The sequence below is a fragment of the Heterocephalus glaber genome, unplaced genomic scaffold, assembly GCF_053883595.1.
Source record: "Heterocephalus glaber isolate CG9 unplaced genomic scaffold, H.glaber_assembly_v1.0 deba00000122, whole genome shotgun sequence".
In the NCBI taxonomy this organism is placed as follows: Eukaryota; Metazoa; Chordata; class Mammalia; order Rodentia; family Bathyergidae; genus Heterocephalus; species Heterocephalus glaber.
In genome coordinates, this window is record NW_028258138.1 from 84,357,930 (window position 1) to 84,380,362 (window position 22,433).

The 22,433-nt window shown below is 41.2% G+C and overlaps 1 protein-coding gene across 9 annotated transcripts in view; it reads left to right on the plus strand.

Annotated features, from left to right (window-relative positions):
• The window catches only part of Atp8b4 (ATPase phospholipid transporting 8B4 (putative)), a 220,421-nt gene that overhangs the window by 20,806 nt on the left and 177,182 nt on the right, over positions 1 to 22,433 (plus strand). For all 9 annotated transcript variants that reach the window (XM_087180903.1, XM_087180900.1, XM_087180905.1 and 6 more), the window contains exon 4: positions 11,832 to 11,890. In XM_087180903.1, the coding sequence (XP_087037029.1) occupies positions 11,832 to 11,890 (59 nt within the window). The remainder of the gene's footprint in view (positions 1 to 11,831; positions 11,891 to 22,433) is intronic.

The following is a 22,433-nucleotide window of genomic DNA, read 5'->3' on the forward strand; positions in this document are numbered from 1 at the left end:
TTGTTCCAGTCCAGAGGCGAAGAAATCTGACTCCCCAATCCACAGCAGGAGGGCTCCTTCTTCATCTTTTCTTCCTCTTCAGGCCCTTAGCTGATCGAGGGGCCCCCCTGTATTAGAGATCCGGACTCAGTTTACCAATGACAACACTCACCCAGAAAGACTCACATACAGGAAAAACGTTTGCCCAAACATCTGAGCACCCGTGGCCCTGTGCAAGTTGACACACAAAACTAACCCTCACAGTCATGCTTTAGTTTATCAAGAGATCTTCGAATTTGCCTTTTTCTCCATTTAGTCTCATCAATTTTTCCTTATGGTAAGGCTACATTATTAAATAAATTAATAAAGCTTGGACATATTTGTATTTAAGTCTATTATGTTGTGTACATGTATGGATCTGCCAAAATGAAGCCTATTAAACAGTATAACCAATATAGAGTAAAAAAAAATCTATTATCTTACTATTTGTTATCTCATAATTCTTTTTTTTATTCCTTCTTTTGGATGAACCAAGTATTTTTTTTTCCTTAAATTCTTTTATTGGTACATTTTAGATATAGAGTACATTTACATTTGTCATTGGGTGCTTGTACCTGTACATGATGTATCTTGGTTCTTATTTTTCCCCATTCCCCTGCCCTCCCTTCACCCCCTCCACCCTTCCCTACTTACATAGATTTCGTTTCCATGTTTTCCTTTTCTTATAATTTTTCCTTTCCCTTCTTTCCTTTCCCCTTCCCCTCCCACTTCCCCTACCCCTTTGGACCTCTTCTTCCCATTTCACATTATCAATTATTCATTTTAATCATTTTAATCCTTATTTACACTTTCAGTTTCTCACACCAGAGAAACTATTTGGTATTTACACGTGTGTTCTATTTATTTCACTTAAGAGTATGGCCTTAATATGCATCCATTTAGCTATAAATGACTCTGGTTTCTCATTCTTTATGGCTGAGTAGTACTTCATTTTATAACAAAACCACATCTTCTTTATCCAGTCTCCAGTTGATGGGTACTTGGGCTGTTTCCAAGCTTTAGCGATTACAAACTGTGCCACTATAAACATGGGTGCGCATATATCGCTGTGGTATGATTCTTTTAATTCCATGGGGAAGATACCCAGCAGGGGAATAGCTGGGTCAAATGGGACCTCTAGTCCTACGAACCAAGTATTTTTATTATTCTGTTTCTATCCATCTATTAGCTTATTAGTTATCATTCCTTTTAAAGTTCTTTCTGTGATTGCTCTTAAGATTCATTTCTATATAGTTGACTTACGATGCTTTTACCACTTTCTGAATAATGTAAGGGAATTAGAACATTTTAACTCTTTATTTATCTTTTGTGCAGTTGTTCTTGTGTATTTCATTCTTTGTATATTTTAAATCTAACAAGCAAACAGTAATAATAACATGTGTATTGTCAATATGGTCATTATTTGTATAGGTTTACCAAAAATCTTTTTGTTATTTTTCATTTTTCTACTTCTATCTAGAATAGATTTTATTGTTCCTGAAGACTTTCTTTCACTTTTTATTTTTTAAATGGGGGCTTCTGGTGATTAATCCTATCATTCTTTTCTTAGTCGGACAAAAAAAAAATCTTTATTTTATCATTATTCTTGAATGTGAATATTTTTACTGCATGCAGAATTCCAGGCCCAATAGGCATTTCTTCTGGAACTCTGGAGATAAAATTGCATTGCATTCAAATCTCCACTGATTTTTCTGAAAAGCAAGCAGACAAATTTGTGTTGCTGTGTTGAAAGCCTTTACACCTGGCTTCTTTCTCTTCAGATGAAGAGCTGGGGATGGGTTTGAGTAGAAGAGAGAAATGATATGTGCTGGAGGCAGAAGCAGGTTCCTGCCACAAGATGTCTAAGTCCTGACTCTCAGCAACTGTGAATGCATTCCATGGGGAATGGGCCTTTGCGGATGATTTGGCCCAGTGTGACCCCGGGGAGGAGGAGCTATGTGACTCACAGTGAGAGAAGCGGATGTGACAACTAACGCAGAGGTCACTGTGATGAGGGCCAGGCACCCAGGAGGGTGGGGAGCTTCTCGAAGCTCCAAAAAGCAAGGAGCAGTCTTATCCCTAGAACCTCTGGAAGGAAAGTGGCCTGCTGACACCTTAAGGGTGGACTTCTGCCTTCCAGAGCTGTGGGGTCATCCATCGCGTTATTTTGAGCCACTAAATTTGTGGTTGTTGTTGGAGCAGTAATAGCAACCTGAGGATTCTGAGAGGACTACATGGGTTCTCTGCTGAGAACAGGCAGCTGTGTGGGGTGGGGAGGTGGAGAGGAGGTGGAGAGGAGGTGGCAGTACCCTGGGCCAGTGGGTGGACAGCAAGGGGCGAGGAGGGGCAGAGCCTGGAGATTCGGCACCGTGCTTTGCTGCCTGAGACTCTGGCTCTCTGCTTTCTCTTTGTGTATGCTTAGTGGCTCATTGTTTTATCGGTAAATAAAATGAGGTTCTGGTTTTTCCTTTTGATTTTTTTGCCTGGGGACTGATACGATACTAGGAGCAGTTGAGGAGGGATGGTGCTGATGCTCCCTTCTCTCCTTCACAAGTTTTATTCCCACTGGTACATGTTTGCACCTCACAGTGGTTACATTCCCCGCGGGGAGCTGGGACACGGACACAGCAGGTCCCAGCACTTTTTATTTGGCTTCTCCTCCCTCCCTCCCTCCCTCCTTCCCGCCCTCCCCTGTCCTTTCATCTCTTGAAACCCTTCCCATTTGCATAACCTGCCTCCCTGTTCCCTGTCATCTATCTTTTATTCATATTGTGGGTTTCTCATAGAAGAGAAACCATGTGATATTTCAGTGTGTAAGTCTGATTTATTTCACTTTACATCATACTCTCAAAATGCATCCATTTTTCCACAAATGACTCAAAATTTTCCTTCTTCATGGCAGAGTAGTGCTCTATTGTGTGTAAACACCACATTTTCTTTATCCATTCATCTGTTGATGGGCATAGAGGCTGCTTCCAAGACTTAGCTATTATAAATTGTGCTGCTATAAACATGGGTGTGATGTCTCTCTTAGTGCTCATATTTTCCCCCACCTCAGCGAGCAGACAGCTTCTACCGCATATGTTTTCTGTGACTGATGATCTCTCAGCATGGATGAAGTATTGACAAAACAATCCCCCTCTGCTGTGTGTCCAGCCACTAAGCTCCCTTCAGCAAGGCTGGGGAAGTACAGGGACTGTGAGGCCCTTGGACTCAGCTTTGCTTCACCCTGGTTTCCCGTGGCTCCTTGGGTCTCTTCTCCGCTTCCTTGCTGTGTACGTACTTGTGGGCTTGTCTGCCCTCTGCCGATGGTTGTCTCCTTTGTCTCGGTTTTTCTCTAGGGACCAGCGTGTAGCCTTGCTCAAAGGAGCTCAGTAAATACTTCTGGATAAATCTCTTTCTCTTGGCTTCAACAAATGTTATTTGCCACACGGATTCAGGGAGCTGAAATGTAGAAACTGAAGAAACTCAATTTATTGCTCCATGCACCTTAAAATGACAAGCAAGAGCTTGTGCGAGCCCTGAGGTATCTCGCAGAGGAGAAACCTCCTCAGATTTCCTTCTCTCGAGCCCTCTTTACTCCTCCCGTTTTAGGGCAGGTAGCTGCTTCGCCTTGAGTGGCCAGAACAGGTCTCCCAGGAGGAAGTTAAATGCCCTCCGACTTCCAGGCTTTTATAGTCCTTGGGAGCAGATCCCGATTTTTTTTGTCCTGCAGAGAGAAGGAAGCGGCTATTTTCTATTTTTAGAAAAAGTGTTTTGATCTTGGCCCAGTCCTTAAAAATGCAAATTTTTTCACTATAGATAATGAAATTGTAAAAGAATGTGGAATTCAAACAACAAGCTAGAACTGGCAAATAGTAAGAAATCTTTCCAAGAAAGCGGCCAGTTGTGAACAGGACCCTGGGAGTGTTTTCTCACAAGGACCACCCGGCGTCTCCAGGGGAGGGCAGCCGGCTCTGGCAGGAAGGCCTGGTGTGCAGCAGAGTCAGGACCTGCACAGGGCACCACATGAGGAGGCTGATGGGATGGGCTGTGATTTGAGGTAAGCCTGGAGAACTGCGAGAGAGGCCTCTCCCTCTTCTCCTTATCCTCTAGACCCAGCCTGCTCCAATTTCCAGTTTCTTGTTATCTCTGCCCAGTACCACCCACCATCTCCAGACCCAGAAGCCCTGCCCGGCCTCTTTCATAAGGAGGCAGTTCTGTATTTCAATTCTGGCTCTACCGTGCCATCTTGGTAGGCCTTTGTTTCCTTGACTGTGAAGTGGAGCTAACAATAGTAGGTACCTCATGGCATTGTTTTGAGGATTCATGAAAGACTTCATACAGTACCTTGCTTTTGATAATGGCTCATAAACATTAGCATTTACTATTATCATTATTGTTATAGTAAGTCTTACATCTGCAGTTGTGAATCCACAGTCACAAAAAGTGACATAATGAGGACTTATCTGAAGATTTTATTGATTTTACCCATAATTTATATCATCCAGTGCATAAATGCTAGAATAAGAATGAATCGGTCAACATTTTCGATTTCCCTGTGAAGCTATAGTAAACCATGAAGGGAATAAAGTGACTAATTAATCAAATTTTCCAAATATCTGGACCTGATGAGCAATCGGCTCAGCCCAGAGGAAAACAAATGCAAGGCCCTTTAGTACTTGTTTGAATCCCTTAACTCTGTTTCCAAGCTCTTTTGTGAGGACAAGAATTAAAAAAAAATTGTGGGAAGACTTTTTTCCTCTTGACTCAATTCTCTTTAGTTTTCTGCTTAAATGTCAGTAAGTCCCAGAGGCTGCAGGTCACCCCCGGGTTTCAATAGGAAACCTCAATTCAGGACACATATTTTTCAATTGTATCAGAATGTGTTCTTGGAGTCCAGTCAGGAAGGCTGGGATCTTTTCTTTAAAGCTCTCCCCACGCATTGTTCTGTCCTCATGCCTTTAATGAACTGCCCTGGCTTCCAACCACACAGACCAGATTGTAAGGAATGAAAGGAAATTAAGAAAGGAAAAAGCTTAAGTTATTGATTCAGCTTCAGGGAAATTTTCTGAGACTTCTGACTCAACCTCCCCAAATCAACAACAGCCCCAAACCCCAAATGACACTCTGTGTGTGTGGGGAGACATTCTGCAATTTTTGGATGGGTACCAACCATTCTCAAGAAATACTAGCTCCACCATCAGAGTTTTACAGGGGGACCCAACATTCTCCATGGCTCTTTATCATTTCCTGATTTGGGAGGGTAAAGCCAAGGCTCAAGACTGTCTTTTAAACACATCTGATGAAGGACAAAATGCTTTGGAGTTAATTGAAGAAAGACAGTTATAGTTATTAATTACTCATACTTGCTGTGATCACTCAGGGTCTGGCAGGAGCCTCCTAAATTCTTCCTTCACTCTGTTCTTGTTAGCAGAGGTCTTGCCACCATGAACCGGTCCTAACTACTAAGGTGTTAGGAATTGTTCACAGACAAAGTAGTACAACAAAAGAGACATAAATGACTTCTTTTCTCTTGCCTACCGGGAGTGGAAGATTGGATAATGTAGAATTTATGATATTGTGGTGGAGAAGAGTCTGGATTAGGCGCTGGGTGTTGCCTTCGAGGGGCTGGAGTAGAATCAATGGATATTTGCCAATTTCTACTGAAAATATTCAGAAAATTACTGCAAGACCCTTTTGGGAATAGTCGTATAAGTGACTTTATGTCTGACTATCCAAAGCTTGAGTGATTTCCTTTCTTTTTTCCTAATTTGGTATTTTTCAGTTTTCTAAAAGAGAATTTATGGTATTTTTTTGTTTACAAAGTGCTCCCCATAAATTTCTTCATTTAGTGGTTACAACACACAATGGTGTTACTGTGCTGGGAGATCACAGGTAAAGGGGAGTCAGGAGTTACGCGCCCTGTGGCTGGGCATGAAGGGGCTCGTGCTTCATGCTGCAAGAGCTAGCTCTCTTGCTTTCTGAACTGTATACAAGTTCCCTTTCACCAAACTCTCATTTCTGGAAGTCATAAAAACATCTTCATGGCACTGGAACATTTCCAGTAAGGTAGTTTTGTATCCCCCTTATGACACTGCTGAATGTACCGGTGTACGTACCCTTTTCAAATGGAAAGACAAGCATAGCGAATATAGGTTTTAAAGAAAATCTTAAACTGCTTGTGACTTCCACAAATCATTGGCGCTATCAGAGAATTTTTAAAAAATTTATTTTGGTGGGGTAGAGATGGGTGGCTACAAATTGCTTACCCCGAAAGCAGGTTATTCTTTTTGGTAACTGTTCCTTAACATTTCAGTACTTATGAAATAAGTGAACACAGTATCCTTACTTAGTTATCTTGGAGAATGTAACAGCAGCACATGACTCAAAGATAAGCATTCTGTGAATACTTCCTTGATATGTTATTTGGCTGAGGGAGACATCAATTCATTATATTTGCTTTTCACAATTTCGAGGGAGGGTGAGGGCTACTTTCATCATTTGATGGAGTGGGACTTTGAAGGCATTGCCTATCTTTCTATATTCTAAAATGGATTCAAAATAAACGTCTGGGAGAATTCTTCCTGTGCCCATGGCTGTTCTCTTGGGTGTCTGGGATGCTGTGGCTGGGACCCTATGCAGGCACACGCCTTGGTCAGTTTCCTCGGCTGTCACTGAAGGATGCCTTTGGGTCTTGTGCTCAGCTGGAAACTCTTCAGGTATTTTCTGGGAAGTGCAATCTCAAGCTTTTGTCCACTTGGCATTGAGCACAAGTGATATTGAGAGAACTCATGCTTACAATTATCGTTTGAAGTCTATGCCGCTCACTAATTCATCCACATACCCTAAAATACGTTCCTAGATTTAAGCAGAGTGGTAAAGAATGAGCACAGAGGCACGATTATTGGCTCCTCTGAATTGTGTTTTGGTCTAATGTCCGTAGGGAGGTTAAAAACACAATTCTGAAAAACTCACCTTTACGTGCTTTATATCAAATGGTGATTTCTTTATGAGTCTTTCTTACAGAGATGAATGCCTGAGCCAGGAGCTAGAATACTTTTACATTTCATGCGAAGTGGATTTATTGGCTAACAGACTTTGTGAACCACAGAGCAATAGACAGGCCTTCACTTTTTCTATGGATTTGTGTTCACTTTGAGCAGGTGTGTAGACCATAATGTCTCGCATTTTTATTGTCATTCTTAACTCTGGAAAATCATTGCCTTTGCTTCTATATCTCCTACTCCACTTTAATTTCAAAATTTGAGCCATTAGTTTTTCTGTTGCTCATTCTTGAGTGGTTATTTTGAAGATGCTTTTGGATGTCTGAAAATGTCTTTATTTCCCCATTCTCAGTTGATTGTTTATTTGCCTGGATATAAAATTTTAAGTTCAGAAACATTGCCACAGTGTCTGCTAGGAACCTTGTCGATGATGAGAAATTTCATGTTGGTCTGATTCTTGTGTCTTTAGGGTTAACCATTTTTTTTCCTTCTAGAAATTTTTTGGATTTTTCCCTTGTCCTGGGGGCTCAAAGTTTTATGAAGATCTGGCTTCTCTCCTGACTGGCATTTGGTGGCCCTTTCACCTATTGTCTTTCTTTGGACATTTCTTCTGTGTATTTATTTCTTTTCATCCTTTTCCTATGTTCACATCTCCTAAGTTTTACTTTCTTACAGAAATCAACTTTTGAGAACGAAAGAGGACCCTAATATTATTATCCTTGTCTTTGTTACTTTGATACACACTCTAACAGATTTCTTCAATCTTATCTACTCCAGTTTGTCCATTAAATGCTTTTAATTTCCTGGAACTCATTTTTGTTCTGTTTCCTTTGTTTATATTGGCTTGTTCTTTTTTTTTTTGGTACCGGGGATCGAACTCGGGTCCTTGCGCTTGCGCGGCAGGCGGCGAAACCACTGAGCTAAATCCCCGGCCCCATATTGGCTTGTTCTTGCTTCGTGGATGTCTTCTTGCATATCTGCAAGGTGCTAATTAGAATGAAAAGGAAAACTCAGCCCCTCTCCCCAACTGACTTCAGCGTCATCTTTTCTCCTTGAATCCCTCTCTTTGTGCTGAGGGGTTTTCTCAGGTGACTTATGGTTACTGGTTTGTGTTTACAAGTGAAGCACTAATTGCATTAGTACCATTGCAAAGGTCTTTTCCCCTGCCAGCCTCCTTCTGCAAGCAGGCACCTGAAAGGGAGGCTTTCAGTAGATGGGCAGGCAGCCTGGGAAATCCCACAGCTGCCTGGTAAGGCCGGCTTTGCAGGGGGCCGGGTCCACCAGAGCTGCCGTAGTGAGTTGGAGAAGCTTCTCTCTGAGGCCTGGGCACCCACCTTTGCTGACCCTGAATCTGAGGCACCCCTGGGCTCCATTGGGAAGGTCACTCTTCCAATTCTGTTGGCTGAAGTTATTCCTCCCTCCCCCTCCCCAGTCATAATGGTCTCATTTTGTTTCCTAGTTTGTTTTCTAAGCTTTCTTCAAAATATACAACCTCTGCTAGCCAAACTTTTGTTTTCTAGCAATGTTATGTTTTCGTTCTTAAAAAACCCCACATTTTCTGTGATTTCAGAAGGCAGGCAGGTGAACAGTATACTCCTTTTATCATCTTAGACAGGAAGCTCTTTGGCTTTTTTATTCTACCAAGTATGCGGACTTACTGTGTTTTGTGTATCCTCACCTATCACTTTACTCCGTTTTTGGAGCCAAACAAATTCAGTGATGGTGCAAGAGTGAAGTTACACTGGTAAATCAGAAATTCCTTGGTGACCACTTTCCTCTCATTACTGAAATTGCATCTGGAGGGACCCCAGGATGCCTAGAAATACTAAGCATTAAGTCACGGAGGCTCTGAGCCTTCTCAGTGGGAGTTGTTATGGGGGATTTATTTCTAGCAGCCTCTCCTTGCAGGATGAGACTTGCTGTTGAGAGGGCTTCATGGCCACTCATACACTGCGCTAGCGTATGGGAGAAAGCTAATTGCTGCTAAGGCAGTTCAGGCCTAGCATGATCAGGTCATAGGCAGAAAACTGTAGGGATTTAGAACAGATGCCAGAATTTTGCAGAGCTTACTGAAAGGATGCAAAATCTTCTGCCAAAATTAATCCTTGAAAGCCCAGTTCAGAAGGAACAGTGCTGGGCACACAAAAACAATGATTAAGGCCCAATCATAAGAATTTGGACACAGAAAGAGGATTTCCTGGCTCTTACCACGTCTTATGGGACAGAGGCAATGCAGACACCCAGAAGAGGGTTCCAAATGACCTACCATAGGAATCACTTGGCCACGCTGGGAGAGAGCGGGTCCCAGTCATTATAGTGTGTGATTACATGAGGATGCTGGGTAGATGGCTCCCATTTGGCTCGTAGAGTCAAGATTCTAGTCCTTGGAGAAGGAAAAGTTGGGTACAGAACTAGAGAATTCTGCTCTTGGATGTGCTTCATACAAATGCAAAATTTAAAAATGATCAGCATCTGAATGTGCATGATCTAAGCCAAGGCCAATGAATATTCAAATTGGTATATCTGATTTTTGATTTGGAGCCAAAGTTAATCTACAAATTATGTGCAGCGTGCTAGGGGGCCAGGTTAATATTTGCCGTTCAGAAAGAAGACTTTATCCCCACCCTTCCAATATGATCCATCATTTTCCTCTCAACAGTTTTACCATTCCTAGGTTAAAGGAGGGATATGTAAATATATTATTGACACTTTTCAGCTTTTAAGTCATCTCATCCTCTGAAGTACTACCCTGGGCTTTGACATTTTTGCTCTTTGTTGGGGAATCAACAAAAAGGAAGGGTTGTGGTTTTAGAGCCAGTGTTTGAAGCATTTCTTTCAGGTGGGTGGTTGAGAGGTTGCTTCCTGGAGGGTAGTGGCTTTTAGAGTTATACATGATAGGGTCATGCCTGCCAACTCAGGGGTGGTCAGCTGTTGACATCAGTCCAGTATTTTCCTTATCAGCAGCTGGGTGAGTCAGATTGGAAAACAGGAACAATCCCAGGTAGCTGACTCTATTAGACAGGCAAGAAGGAAATCACATAGGTGGGTGGCAAACAGATAAAACCCCTTACAAATGTAGACTCCCAACTGTGACCCAAAATACAAGATATCATTCGTCTAGAGCAATCCTCAGACATGACCTTCAGGTGTGGGAGTTGAGCTATAAGGGCCATGAAGACATTTAGGTTCCTCCTAGACTTTTGGGAAAAATAGTTCTTACAATTCCTGGTGTCCGGCCATTGGGCGGGTGTGGGTGCTAAAGTATAGTCTATTCTTTTCCTCTTCATTGCCCTCATCTTTCCCATTTCCCCTCTACTTCCTGCTTTTCGCATCTCTGTCTTCTTGTTTCTAACATGGGCCTCCAAGTCCCTTACAGCTCCTGGTCTCCTTTTTGGAGTTCAGGCTATATGTGCCTTCTCTATTAACACTTGTCACTCAGAGAATTAAGGGGACCCCAGGTGAGCTGGTACAGTTACTTACCACCAGATTCCAACACGGACATCTGGTGATTATTTGCTGACTCTTCCCACAACTCTCACTATTCTGACATGAGTCTTTGATCAACTCTGGTGGTAACACTCCAGTAAATATGGGGCAAGAAAGACCTTGCTACCATCACTACAAAACATGCAGTGCTGGTGTTTATGGGCACTGTATTTTCTTTGCAAATATTTATTTCTGCACTATCATAATGTTTGGACTTGTTGCCCACTTATTTTTTTGTGTGTACTGTATTTGCATTTGCTTTTAGAAGAGATTTTATTTTTTGTCTACTTCCAGTTAGAGGCAGATCTTGGTCTCTTAATTATATAACATTTCTCTTTAATTTTACTTAAAATTTTATTTTTTATTTTCCAGGAATGAAACCAATGGCCTTGATTACGTTAGAGCAAGTGCTCTACCATCAAGCTACATCCCAGCCCTAGCCTTTCTTTTGATATGCCGGGGTTATTTTGAAATATCACCTCTGGTTCTATGATTATAAGGTCAGTGACCTCACTGGTCACTTCCATATGTGTTTATTTTGCTGTGGTTTTCTTTTTCTGTTGGTTCTGGGGATTGAACCCAGGACCATCACACTGAGTTACATCTCCAGCCTGTTTTATTTTTAATTTTTATTTTATTTATTTTATTTATTTTTTTTTGGTACTGGGGATTGAACTTGGGTCCCTGCGCATGCGCAGCAGGCAGTGAAACCACTGAGCTAAATCCCCAGCCCCAAAGCTTCTCTCCTTTTTTTTTTTTTTTGGTACCAGAGATCGAACTTGGGTCCTTGAGCTTGTGCAGCAGGTGGCGAAACCACTGAGCTAAATCCCTGGCCCCTTTATTTTTTATTTTGAGGGAAGATCTTACTAAAGTGCCCAGGTAGACTTGACCATGAATTCTTCCTGCCTCAGCCTCCTTCAGTGCTGGAATCACAGGCATTTGCCACTGTGCCTGGCTTGTATTTTTTCTTAACTTTGTGAGAAAACTCCTTCTCAGGGTGCATTTGCTTTCAGTGGCTCTTTCTCCTTTAGAAACTACCTGAAATTTAAAGAAAAGATCTTTGTGGCTCTGAGCAGGGACAGAGTTTGGAGACTCATGATGTTTTGCTTTGTAGTTGGCATCAAAAAGATGATGAGAAACATTTCAGGTTTCCATCTTGGGTTTTTCCAACACAGGTTCCAACATTTTGGCTGGCAAAAGCCAACATCCTTGAATCTCAAAGAAAAGAATTATTGCGAACTTGACAACAATCAAAGTAACCTAAATGACATTATTTTAATAAGTTATATGTTTCTAAGGGTCTAAGATTTAATTTCATACCTGATTTCTCTTTCTCTTTAGAAGTGGAGCGAATTGTGAAAGCCAATGATCGTGAATATAATGAAAAGTTCCAGTATGCGGTGAGTGAAACACACTTACCACACACTACATGTTAGAGCAGGTCTTACTTTAAGGATTGTATGTGGGACTTATGCTATCCAGAACCTTGTGACGTCACAAAAAAGTGGGGTTTGCTGGCCTGTTTTAACAGCAAAGCACCATGTAGTTGTATAAATGTAATGCTTGCACAATTATTTCTGTTCTTTACTAAGAGTGGTTAGTACGATTATTGTCACGGGAAGATGATAAGATACTGGTGTCCATTTGGTGCTTGGATATGCTGGAGTCATATGGAAATGAGCTTTGTGGTGGACTTGGTGAAGGAAGTGGTGGTAGAGGCTGATGGTTGATGAATGACATTTGGGATATTTTCTTTAAGCAATTCAAACTGAATGTGGAAAAATATATGTAGGAGAAAATTCCCAGGTCCTGAATGACTGTATTTGCAAAGTGAGTGATTAGCATGATTAGTTTAAATGTGTGTTTTTCTTTAAAATGAGAGCTCTCTTTCTTTACCTATTTGTTGTGAGATATTTGTTGTGAATTATATCATGGGCTTTTGTAAGGAGCGCATGATCTACGACTCAACCTAAGTTAAAACCTTTCATGAGCTCTAAGATAAAAAATAGGTAGAATTGTTTCTATAGATGACACTGGCCTGTAAGACCTGCTGTAATATTGAGTATATAAGCATCTTTAATGAGACAAACTCTCAATTCCAATAGAGGCATATGAGGCCATTAAAGTATAGAAATATGAGGGTCACTGGGGCTCATACAGGCCAGAGGAGAGAGTTTTGGCTAATGAATTCTTTGGACTTTGTTTTATTGGTCTCTTCTGGTGTACACAGATGGAGGCATCAGGCATGGAGCTTGGTACTATTATATTCAGCAGAAGCACCTAACAACGTCTTTTCTTATGCTGTGTGAGTCATGCAAATTTGTGATTATAGTTTGATTTTCGATGTAGATTTCCCTACAGGGAGTTGGTGTGCTATTTCTATGACAGATGTCTCCTTGTAAAACAGTGTGGTGAAACTCCAAATTTATTCATCAGTTTATTAAGCGTGGTTAAAGCACATCTGCCCTCGATGCTGGTGAGCATGCATCTTAGCTTGAGAAAGATGGTGGAGAACGCCTTTCTGTGTGGTTCCCTAACATATGATTATTGATACCCTCTGGCCATCTCCAGACTGTCCCCATGCTTTGGTACCCATTCTACAGGCAGTCTTTTAATTGCAGAGGATGACCCTGGCATCCCTAGGCAGAGGAGCAGAGTGTGTACATGTCAAATCCTTGGAGGAAATAACCAGGAGTAACTAATCTGCTAGTGGTGTAATTAGGTATCGAAGTACTTGGCTGTGTTTACTTGTTTTCCAATATGCAACAAATATTTTCATTCTGTGAGTAGGAACACTGTAAGAACAGCCATATTTTGTTTGTGATTTTTTTTTTTTGGTACTGGGGATCGAACTCAGGTCCTTGTGCTTACGCAGCCGGCGCCGAAACCACTGAACTAAATCCCCGGCCCTGTTCATGATTTTTAAAAGATGACACAGTCTTTTCTATTAACAGTTATTTTTCACTTAATTTATGAGCTATTTCAAGTTACAGAGAAGCATGGGAAATCATATGACACCTGTGTGCCACCAATCAGGTTGAGGAGATGCTGACAATTTGCCTTGGTTACTTCAGATCTTTCTTGCACAACAGTTAATATGCTAATGACTCAGGGATGGTTTCTCTTGAACTTTCATAATATGAAGCAGAAGCCCAAGAATGTGCAGCTGTGGCTGTTTTCTGTTGGGCTTCTCCATGATAACAGGGTGTAGAATGATACCGTGTAGCCGCAGGAGAGTCTACAAGGTGCCCAGTCTCTGAGTGAAAACACATCAAGGAAAAATCAAAATCCATGATGGGCTGGAGGAAGCGGCAGAAACGAAGAATGGGCTGTTGCAAAGCAGGGTCTGTGTGTGTGTGTGTGTGCATGTGGGTGTCTGAGCGTGTGTGTTGGGGCAGGGGCGGTTTCCTTACTCTAAGGATCCCTGTTGTGGCTCAGAGAGAAGGACTGAGCCCTGGGCATGTACTGGGGCCCTCATCATGCCGCGCTGTGCATGCACTAAGCTTGCAGCCCCTCTCGGCCTGTCTGTCAGCTACCAACTGGGCCACTAAACCACCTCTTTCCTGGAGTTATTGCAGGACAAGTGAAGATGGACACACAACAAGCCCAGCAGCCAGTCTATGCAGAGCTGGGATCCCAACCTGTGACTATTTGACTTTAGAGCTTTGTAAACATGTGTTAAGAAAAGCAGGAGCCTGGGGTTTTTTGCTCAGTTTCCAAGGGTTTGACCCCGAATGTAAGTAAATTTGGAGAGACCCCAACAGATCTCAGGGAGAATGCTCATATTAACTAAGGAAGTAATATTCCCACCCAAAGACTGATAAGGAAATGGGAATAAGTCCAAACTTGTTATGAAAAAAGTGAAAGATGTGCTCGCTTCGGCAGCACATGTACTAAAATTGGAAAAAAGTGAACGAAGAAATGGTGAAGGCCCTTCAAATATAGTGGAAATAGTGTTTTGGGATAAGATAGACCATAGTTTGAATCTCTTCTTCCTCTCTCTTATGAGTAAATTGTGATCTTACTCTGTTTATTTCTCTGAATATCAGTTGTTTCACATATGGAATTGAGATCTTTTTTCTCATAGAGTTATTCACTGCAGGAATAAAATTAGATAATTTATATAAAATATTTAATAATAGCAATGCTAATATTTATTAGATTATTTCTAAGTACCTGGCTCTGTGGTAAGCTTTTTGTATAGATTTTTCTTTTAATTCTAAGATGGCTTTGGGCAAATATTCACAATAAATTTTAGATTCCTTATAAAGCACTGGATAAAGTAAGATATTGGAGACAATGTTGAGAAGGGACCGAGAAACTGGCTGACCTTGTAAACTGTTTGGAGCTGATGTCATGTCCAAAAATGAACAAATGTGAGATTATAAAGGTATGGGAGTTGTGGGTAAATTTTGTAGATGATGCAATAGTTGAGAAAGCAAAGCCCCTAAAGTAAGAAGAGGGTGAAGAGTATGAACAATTGTGGACATAGAGGCCCTCTCCCAGATGAGCCATGTCAGAATGAATAATTCAGCAAGGCAGGTACTCATTACCTACTCTGCGAAGCATGTGCTGAGCTCAGGAAAGTTTCCTACAGCTGCAGCAGGGATATTGATAGACACATAGTTAATAGTGATAATGGTAATAAAAGTAGTGATAATGATAATAATAATAGTGATAGTTTGACATGCACAGTGCTTACCAAATGAAAGTCATAGTTCCAGGTACTTTGCTACATTAAGTTTACACAATTTTACAGTTCTGCGAAGTACTTTGATTATCTCATTTTGTATAAGAAATCACTGAGGTCTAGAAATGTCACTTAAGTAACTTGTTCGAGGTTACACAACTAGATCATGGGTTCCAGGCAGATGGCTGTCAGTGCAGCTGTACCAGGTTCCTCACACACACAACCTCAATCCACAAGACCCAGGGAGATGAAGGAGATGGGCTCATGCAACTAAAAGATGACAGTGCTGAAATTCTAATTCAGATTGGTCGGAGTCCAAAGTTGTGTTTCTCCCCCATGATATTCTTTTGACCAATCCTAGAAAACAGACCAAAAAACACAACAGAAAAAAACAACCAACCAGTGACCCACCCAACCCGACAAACTCATCTTTCTGCTTTCTCTAAGACACCCACTGGCAAAGGTTTTATGCGCTAAGACAAGGAGGTTAAAGGCAATTTAAAATTTTGCAAAGAGAAGCTTAGAATGATCTTAAATCTTACCCTTAGCATTTGTACATGTGAATTGGGAAGAAAGGTTTACACAGAGCTATCTTGATGAATGGTGCAATTTCCACAAACGCTAAGCCTGGCCAAGTAAACCTTTCTCTTTGAAGGCTGAAGGAAGATATTTCAATACATAGAGAACCTTAATTTATCAACAAACTCCAAACCTGCAAAGCACGTTATAAGACATAACACAGGCTTAGAAAACGATCGAAAGCACTTTGGGGAGATAAAGGATTTTGAACATAAACAAAAGACAAGATTAATGATTCTAAGCAAAATTAATTGGTAAATTAGATGTGATATTGTAAGAACTGGGAGGTAGGAAACATAAAACTTATATTCGAGAGGGATTTTGGAGTGGATTGCTGAAATCCAGGGCAAAGTGTGATTTTGGAAAATGGAGAAAGAGGAGCCGAGCACTAGGATTGTTGTTCTCATTGCAGGAAAGTTCAAAGTTTCCTTGGTTAATAATAGGAATGAATACTAGCAGTAACAAAAACACTAGTATTAAAACATGCAAATGCAAAAAAGTTTAGGTGTGAGAATGAACTGAACATCCAGACTCGTGATCCCTATGGAAAGGAGTTCAAAGTGGATGGAAGAAAGAGTGAAAACAGTTGTAGCCATTCTGAAATGTGTTGATGTGGAAAAAAAAAAAGAAGCCAGAGAGAGTGTTAGATTAATTATGGCTATTTTCTGAGGTCATTTACAAACCGGGAAATAACAGTGGAAAACATTGGTTTCCACTGGTTCTCGTTCTCTCTTCTCCTCTCCCTTCCCTCTCTGGCATGCTCTATCTCTATCAATTCTTTTGAACTTTGAAAGAATTTGAAAAAGGAGATAAAAACTCATTTGAATGATGAGAAAGTTCTACTGCCTCAAACTCAGAAAATACAGTAAAGTCAAACACTTAGTTTTATCTAAATACATCTCACGCACATCAGTAGATGGAAAGTTCCTAAAAGATTGTATTTTCCTGAGCTGAATTCTTGATCTTATCTGGGAAGTGCACAGGTTTATATACATTGGTAAAGATTTAACTGAATAGTTTCCATGATTGTAAAGGAAGCCTTCTGGACTGGGAGGGTAGCTTAGAGGTAGAGTATCTGTCGAGCTAGTGAGAGACCACTGTAATTTATTCCTGGAGTATTAAAATGCTTTATTGATACAATGGTTATTGGATGGGGTGTATTGTTCATTTCATGAGTTTTGGGATTGGTAGAACAATGCTTACGGGGACTTTCCAAAGAGTGTCCTTTAGAGCAGAGTTTGGCTGGGTACATCTGAGGCCTAACAGGCCACAACTGCCTCTAAGACCCCCTCCAACACAAACCCTTCCATTTCCTTCTCATTCGCTGAAACAGAGCTTCGTAGTTCTCTGTCACTCCTCTTTCTCCTACAGAATCGAAGTCAGTAGGAATGGAGTGGAAAACTATGGTCCACTACCATTATTTTTCCCCATTGAATCACTAAATATTTTATTATATTAATTATAGTTATAATACCATGAAAACTTTATTTTTTATAATTCTTTAAAATATTTTTCTTATGTTGACTGACTCATACTTCTGGGGGTATGATGTGACTGATGTGATGTTTCAGTTCATGTAGATACTGTGTAATGATGAAGCCAGAGTCATTAATGTAATCATCTCCCAAAACCCTTATTGTTTCTTGGGGCCTCTGCCACTCTATGGAGCATGAGCTCTGACAGTCATTGGACTTCCTCAGGTCTGCATGGCAATGATGTGTCTATCTCTCTGAGAAAAGACTGGCCTAACAGGAAAATTTCATGTTCCTGTGTGTGCCAGTGGATAGATGATTCGTTGTACCTTCTTTGATTTTGTTTTGATTTTTTGGTACTGGGGATCGAACTCTGGTCCTTGCACTTGCGAGGCAGGCGGCGGAAGCAGTGAGCTAAATCCCCAGCCCTGTACCTTCTTAAAAAGTAGGTTTCAAGTGATTTTCAAAATTCAGCATTCATAACATGCCTACTCTATACCTGAAGTATAGATGTTCAATCTTTTTTCATTTTCCGAAGGAGATTTGGGGTATTGTAGAAGGAAACATGGAGCTCAAAGGGGTCAAGATTCATTGGCAGAGTGGTATGGGTGAGGCCTTTTTAGGCGGGCCCCATATGTGCATGCTAGAGCAACCTCTGCTTAGACTTGGCCTTGTTTGTACCACTAGTTTTGGGAAGCAAAGGGATGAGCAGAAGTCTGTGGTTGGACCTAATTGTAGTGAGGTGTGTTGTCCTGGGGAATTAGGGCCCAAGGTAGGTAAGACCAGACTGTTTAAGAGTTTGACTATGAGGTGACAGGCTCTCAGGAGGTGGGGAGCCACAAAGAGACCGAATATCCAAATGCAAATGCCAGGGTTAACACAGAACAGAACTTGCGGCAGTGAGAGCTGTAGATTTTTAGGAATCAGACCAAGAGTTGGGAGGAGAAGTTTGGAGGGGAGGGAAGGGGAAATAAAAAGGATGAAGATGTGTTATGTAAATGTACCAATTGCCTGTGAGGAATGTAATCATTATGTACTGCAAAAATGTGCTAATAAAAATAAAAAACTGAAAAAGATGGAAAGAGACAGCGAAGAGAAAAATGGAACTTGTGCAGGAGTGATGGCTGGGTGTGCAGTGCTAAGGGGAACACATAGTGGTGTAGAGAGGCAGGAGGGAGCATGAGACAGAGTCGAGAGCACAGGGGTTGGGGGAGTCAGAAGGACAGTGAGACAGGATCCCGGGAAAGGAACAGCCAGAAAAGGGGTGTTCACCAGCTCTAATGGGAGGTGCCCGTGATATGAAGAACCAAGGAAAAACATCTTTAATTAGAAGTAACTGGAAGACCACAAGAAAGTGGTTTCAATTTTTCAGAGTCAGAGTTTGAAATTCAGAAGGGAGGGGAAAAGACCTACAAACTATGCAAAAAAGCAGAGTGGGTTATGAGTGTACTCAATTAAGAAAGACTTCATGGAAAGAAAGAAAAACCCCATGAAAACCTTCTGGCTCTCTGCAACAAAGTGATACAGTTTTGAATGAATCTTCTCACATATTTTGGCTTTTCATGAAATCCATGGAAAGGTAAAACCTTCAGTATTTCCTTTGGGAGACTCTGAAGATATCAGCATGTTGGACACATTTTGGGATCCCCAGCAGGTGGGAGGTTTGGATTTCTCCTGTTTTATTCTTGCACATGACCAGAGCAATTCACGCACCAGCTGAAGAACATGGACGGTGATGAGCAGAGTGACAAGTTGGAATTAGTCATAAAAAGTGGCAGGAACTTGCGTTTGTCTGAGTTTCTGGTGTTCTACGGGCTATCACCTTAGTAACAGGGCCTTCTATTCTGTGTGCTGTTAATATCTGTGTATATTATCCTGAGTGCAGTAGGATGAAAGTTTTAATTTTTCCTTTGTAAAGAATTTACTTGTGGAAGAAAAGGATTTTTTTGGACATCTCTCAAATTCATCTGAACTTTTAAAAGCATGGATATTTTATCTTTTTGACACCTGATTTGTTTAAACAATGTGATTCTTTGGGTGGGTGTGTATCTGATTCCTTGTTGTCTTAATTTGGTTTGCCTGCTTTGGTCTTTTGTTCTCGCCTCTGAATTCCTCCAGCAAAATGTTCTAGAGTGGCACATTAAGAGAATTAAAGAATCCAGTTGAACTCAAACACTCTGAGGTGTGTGTTTGTTCCTTACGTGTTGCAGGCTGGGATAAAGTCAGCATTCTCGTAAATGAGTTCCTGTTCCATCTGCTTTGTGAATGAATTTTAAGCAAAGCACACAGATTTGGCTTACTTACTTATTTTTGCTTTTACTTTCTTTATTTCAATGATATGAAAGTGAAAAATATCTAAGCAATGTTATTAGACTAAGAAGAGTTAAAAACAAGCAACTTTCACTATCCATCCATCCATCCATCCATCTTTCTGTCATGCTGGGAATCAAACCCAGGGCCTCACACATCCTAAGCAACTCCTCTTAGCACGGAGCTACACTCCAGCCCCCAGAGTAGCTTCTGCCTGTAAGTGTCATCTCTCTCTTCTACTCAAACCTACTCCTCAGCAGTTTTTGATGGTTGAATGTTGGAGTTCTGTAATAGCCCGGCTGTCGTGAAATAAATTACAGCTAAGACTGAGAAACATAAAATGGAGAAGGAAGAGAATAACTTTCCTTGTGAAGAAAGAACTACAAGTGCAGTTTTTAGGGTTTGGCAAATGGTTTGTGAAAGTGATCTATAAATCATATAGATGCAATTGGGCAAGTTCAGTAACAACTGAGAGGTTAACAGAAAAACCACCAACTCAACGGTCTGACGGTGGTTTTTATCTTGTTTTGCTGTTTTCTTTACTGGACCAAATACTCTGACTCTGCAGTCACATTGCTGAAAGATGATAACTGTTATACTTACATTTTGTAGTTGAAAGATCAACTAAATCATTCAAAAATGTATCTCTAATTCACGTCCACTATTACAAAACCAAAACTCAGAGTACTGATGCATTTTATAATTGACATGCTATGTGTTCCTTTTTTTGACAAATAAAAATTGTATGTACATGTGGGGTGATATTTTGATAAATGTTTATATTGTGGAATGGCTACCTCAAGTTAATTACCTATTAACTTTTTGTGTGAGGACACAAAATCTACTCTCATGGTGATTGCTGAGTCTATAATACATGGTTTCTTACAAAAGTAAGCTATTTCGGCTTTAAAGTTAAAACATGGAGGTACTTTAGAAATGATCTGAGGAGTTGCTTAGGGGCTGTAAATGTGTGTATGAAAGTGTGCTGTGTGAATGTGTAGGAAGGCTGTAGGTGTAAGGGTGTGTAGAGCTTCATGGGAATATTCTGGCTTGAATAGTGAGAGACTGCTCTTCAGGGGATTAACACAGATGTCAGTCGGATTCACATGGCTGGGCCCAAGGTCGACATCGCTGGCAGCTGATGCCCTAGACTCGCCACCTCTAGCCCTGCTCTTCTGGGTTTCACGCATGTTCTTGGCTGTCAAGCTTGCTGTGAGTTAAGGTCACGCAGTTCCAACTGTGGCTGTCTGGGTGCCATCTCGATGTCCTGGTGATGGTGACATCATTCTGTGTCAGATGACCCAAATACAGGGAGGAAGAAGGTTATTTTATCCAAAAGAAGCCACCTGATTGACCGCTCCAGCACTGTGAAGTTAGCTTACGTCCACTGTAGAACAACGGTGGCGAACCTACGGCACACTTGCTGCAGCCAGCTGTTTGTTGTCACTGAAAGTTTCGCCGTCACCGCAATAGAAGCTCAGTGTGGAATTATCCTTTAAAGTTTTTGCATCCATTTCTCTCTACAGAATTCTAACCAACTACACACGCAGTGCGTGATTTATCCCTCTAGAGGATGGGGATTCACTACCTTACCAGGCAGCCTTTTCTGTCTCTGGTTAGTTTTAATCAATAGATAATTTTTTTGTCAGTTGAGCCAAATTGATACCCTTTTGCTTTATTATGCATTGGTTTTAGCTTTTCTTCACAGGCCACAGCAGGGCAAACATGTCTCCTGTTTCATGCAACAACCACTCTGTGTTTAAAATATCAATGAAGCCAGGTGTGGCGACGCACACCTGTAATCCCAGCAGGTGGAAAGCTGCAGCAGTGGGGTCATGAGTTTGAGGCCAGTTTGGGTTACAGGGAGAGCCCACATGCACGCATACACACACACACTCATGCACACACCTCAAAACTTGAGTTCCCCTGCAATTCTCTTTCTTTTCAGGTGTTTTTGGTAAACTTGTACAGTGGGATGCTCCAGAGTTCACCCAATATTCTAGAAATTATTTGACCAGATTGAGGTTGAGAAAAAGATTATTAATGCAGCCTGAGAGTGCTCTAGATTTCTGGAGGTCATTGCTCCTGTGAATCTCATTTCCATCGTTAATGGAGAGGACCGAGTTGCTCTCTTTGGACGACTAAGTATCTAAATGTGTCTCCCTGGAGTGCTCAGTTGAAGGGCCTATTCTGTCAGTTCTGGAATGGGCTCTAGGCACTTTATTAAGGCTACATAGGTGCTTTTGATAGTCAACCACTATTAAGACTCACTGATTTCAGCTCGTTATAATAATATGAGCACAGCGCCCTTAAAGGCATAGCCATGTAGTGCTCATCACTGGAGGCCTCCTCCCTGCCGTTGGGCCATTAATCATCGCATCATGTTTACTTAACCAGTTCAAATTTCTATAATTAACCATCCTTGCTACCGACCTAATATCTCTTTAATTATGTTGTATTATTGCTCTCTGTCTTAATAAGAAGAAAGGCTTTTAAGAAAAGCCATCTGCCGATGCTGGTTTAGATGACTTCAGTATGACATGGGAGGGTGGAATGCACAACTGAAAGTTGAGGATTCCTTTCTAAGTCATGTTTCTATACTTCTTGTAAACCACTTAGCCCCGCGTTGGGTATTTCAAACGCACTTGGAGACCCAAATGCCACAAAAGCACCGCTGTCCTGAGCAACACATTTTTGAGGTTATGAGCACAAGTGGGCAGAACTTCTTGGTAACGTTTTGCAGAGAAAGTGCCATTCAGATTTTTCTAGCATCAAAAAGAGGCTAAAGAGGTATTTGACTTTTTTATTCTCCCTTAAATTCTGACCCGAGAAAAGCAACGAACTGCACGTTGTGCTAAATGATGTGAAAAACCGACATTTACTCTCTGCCTA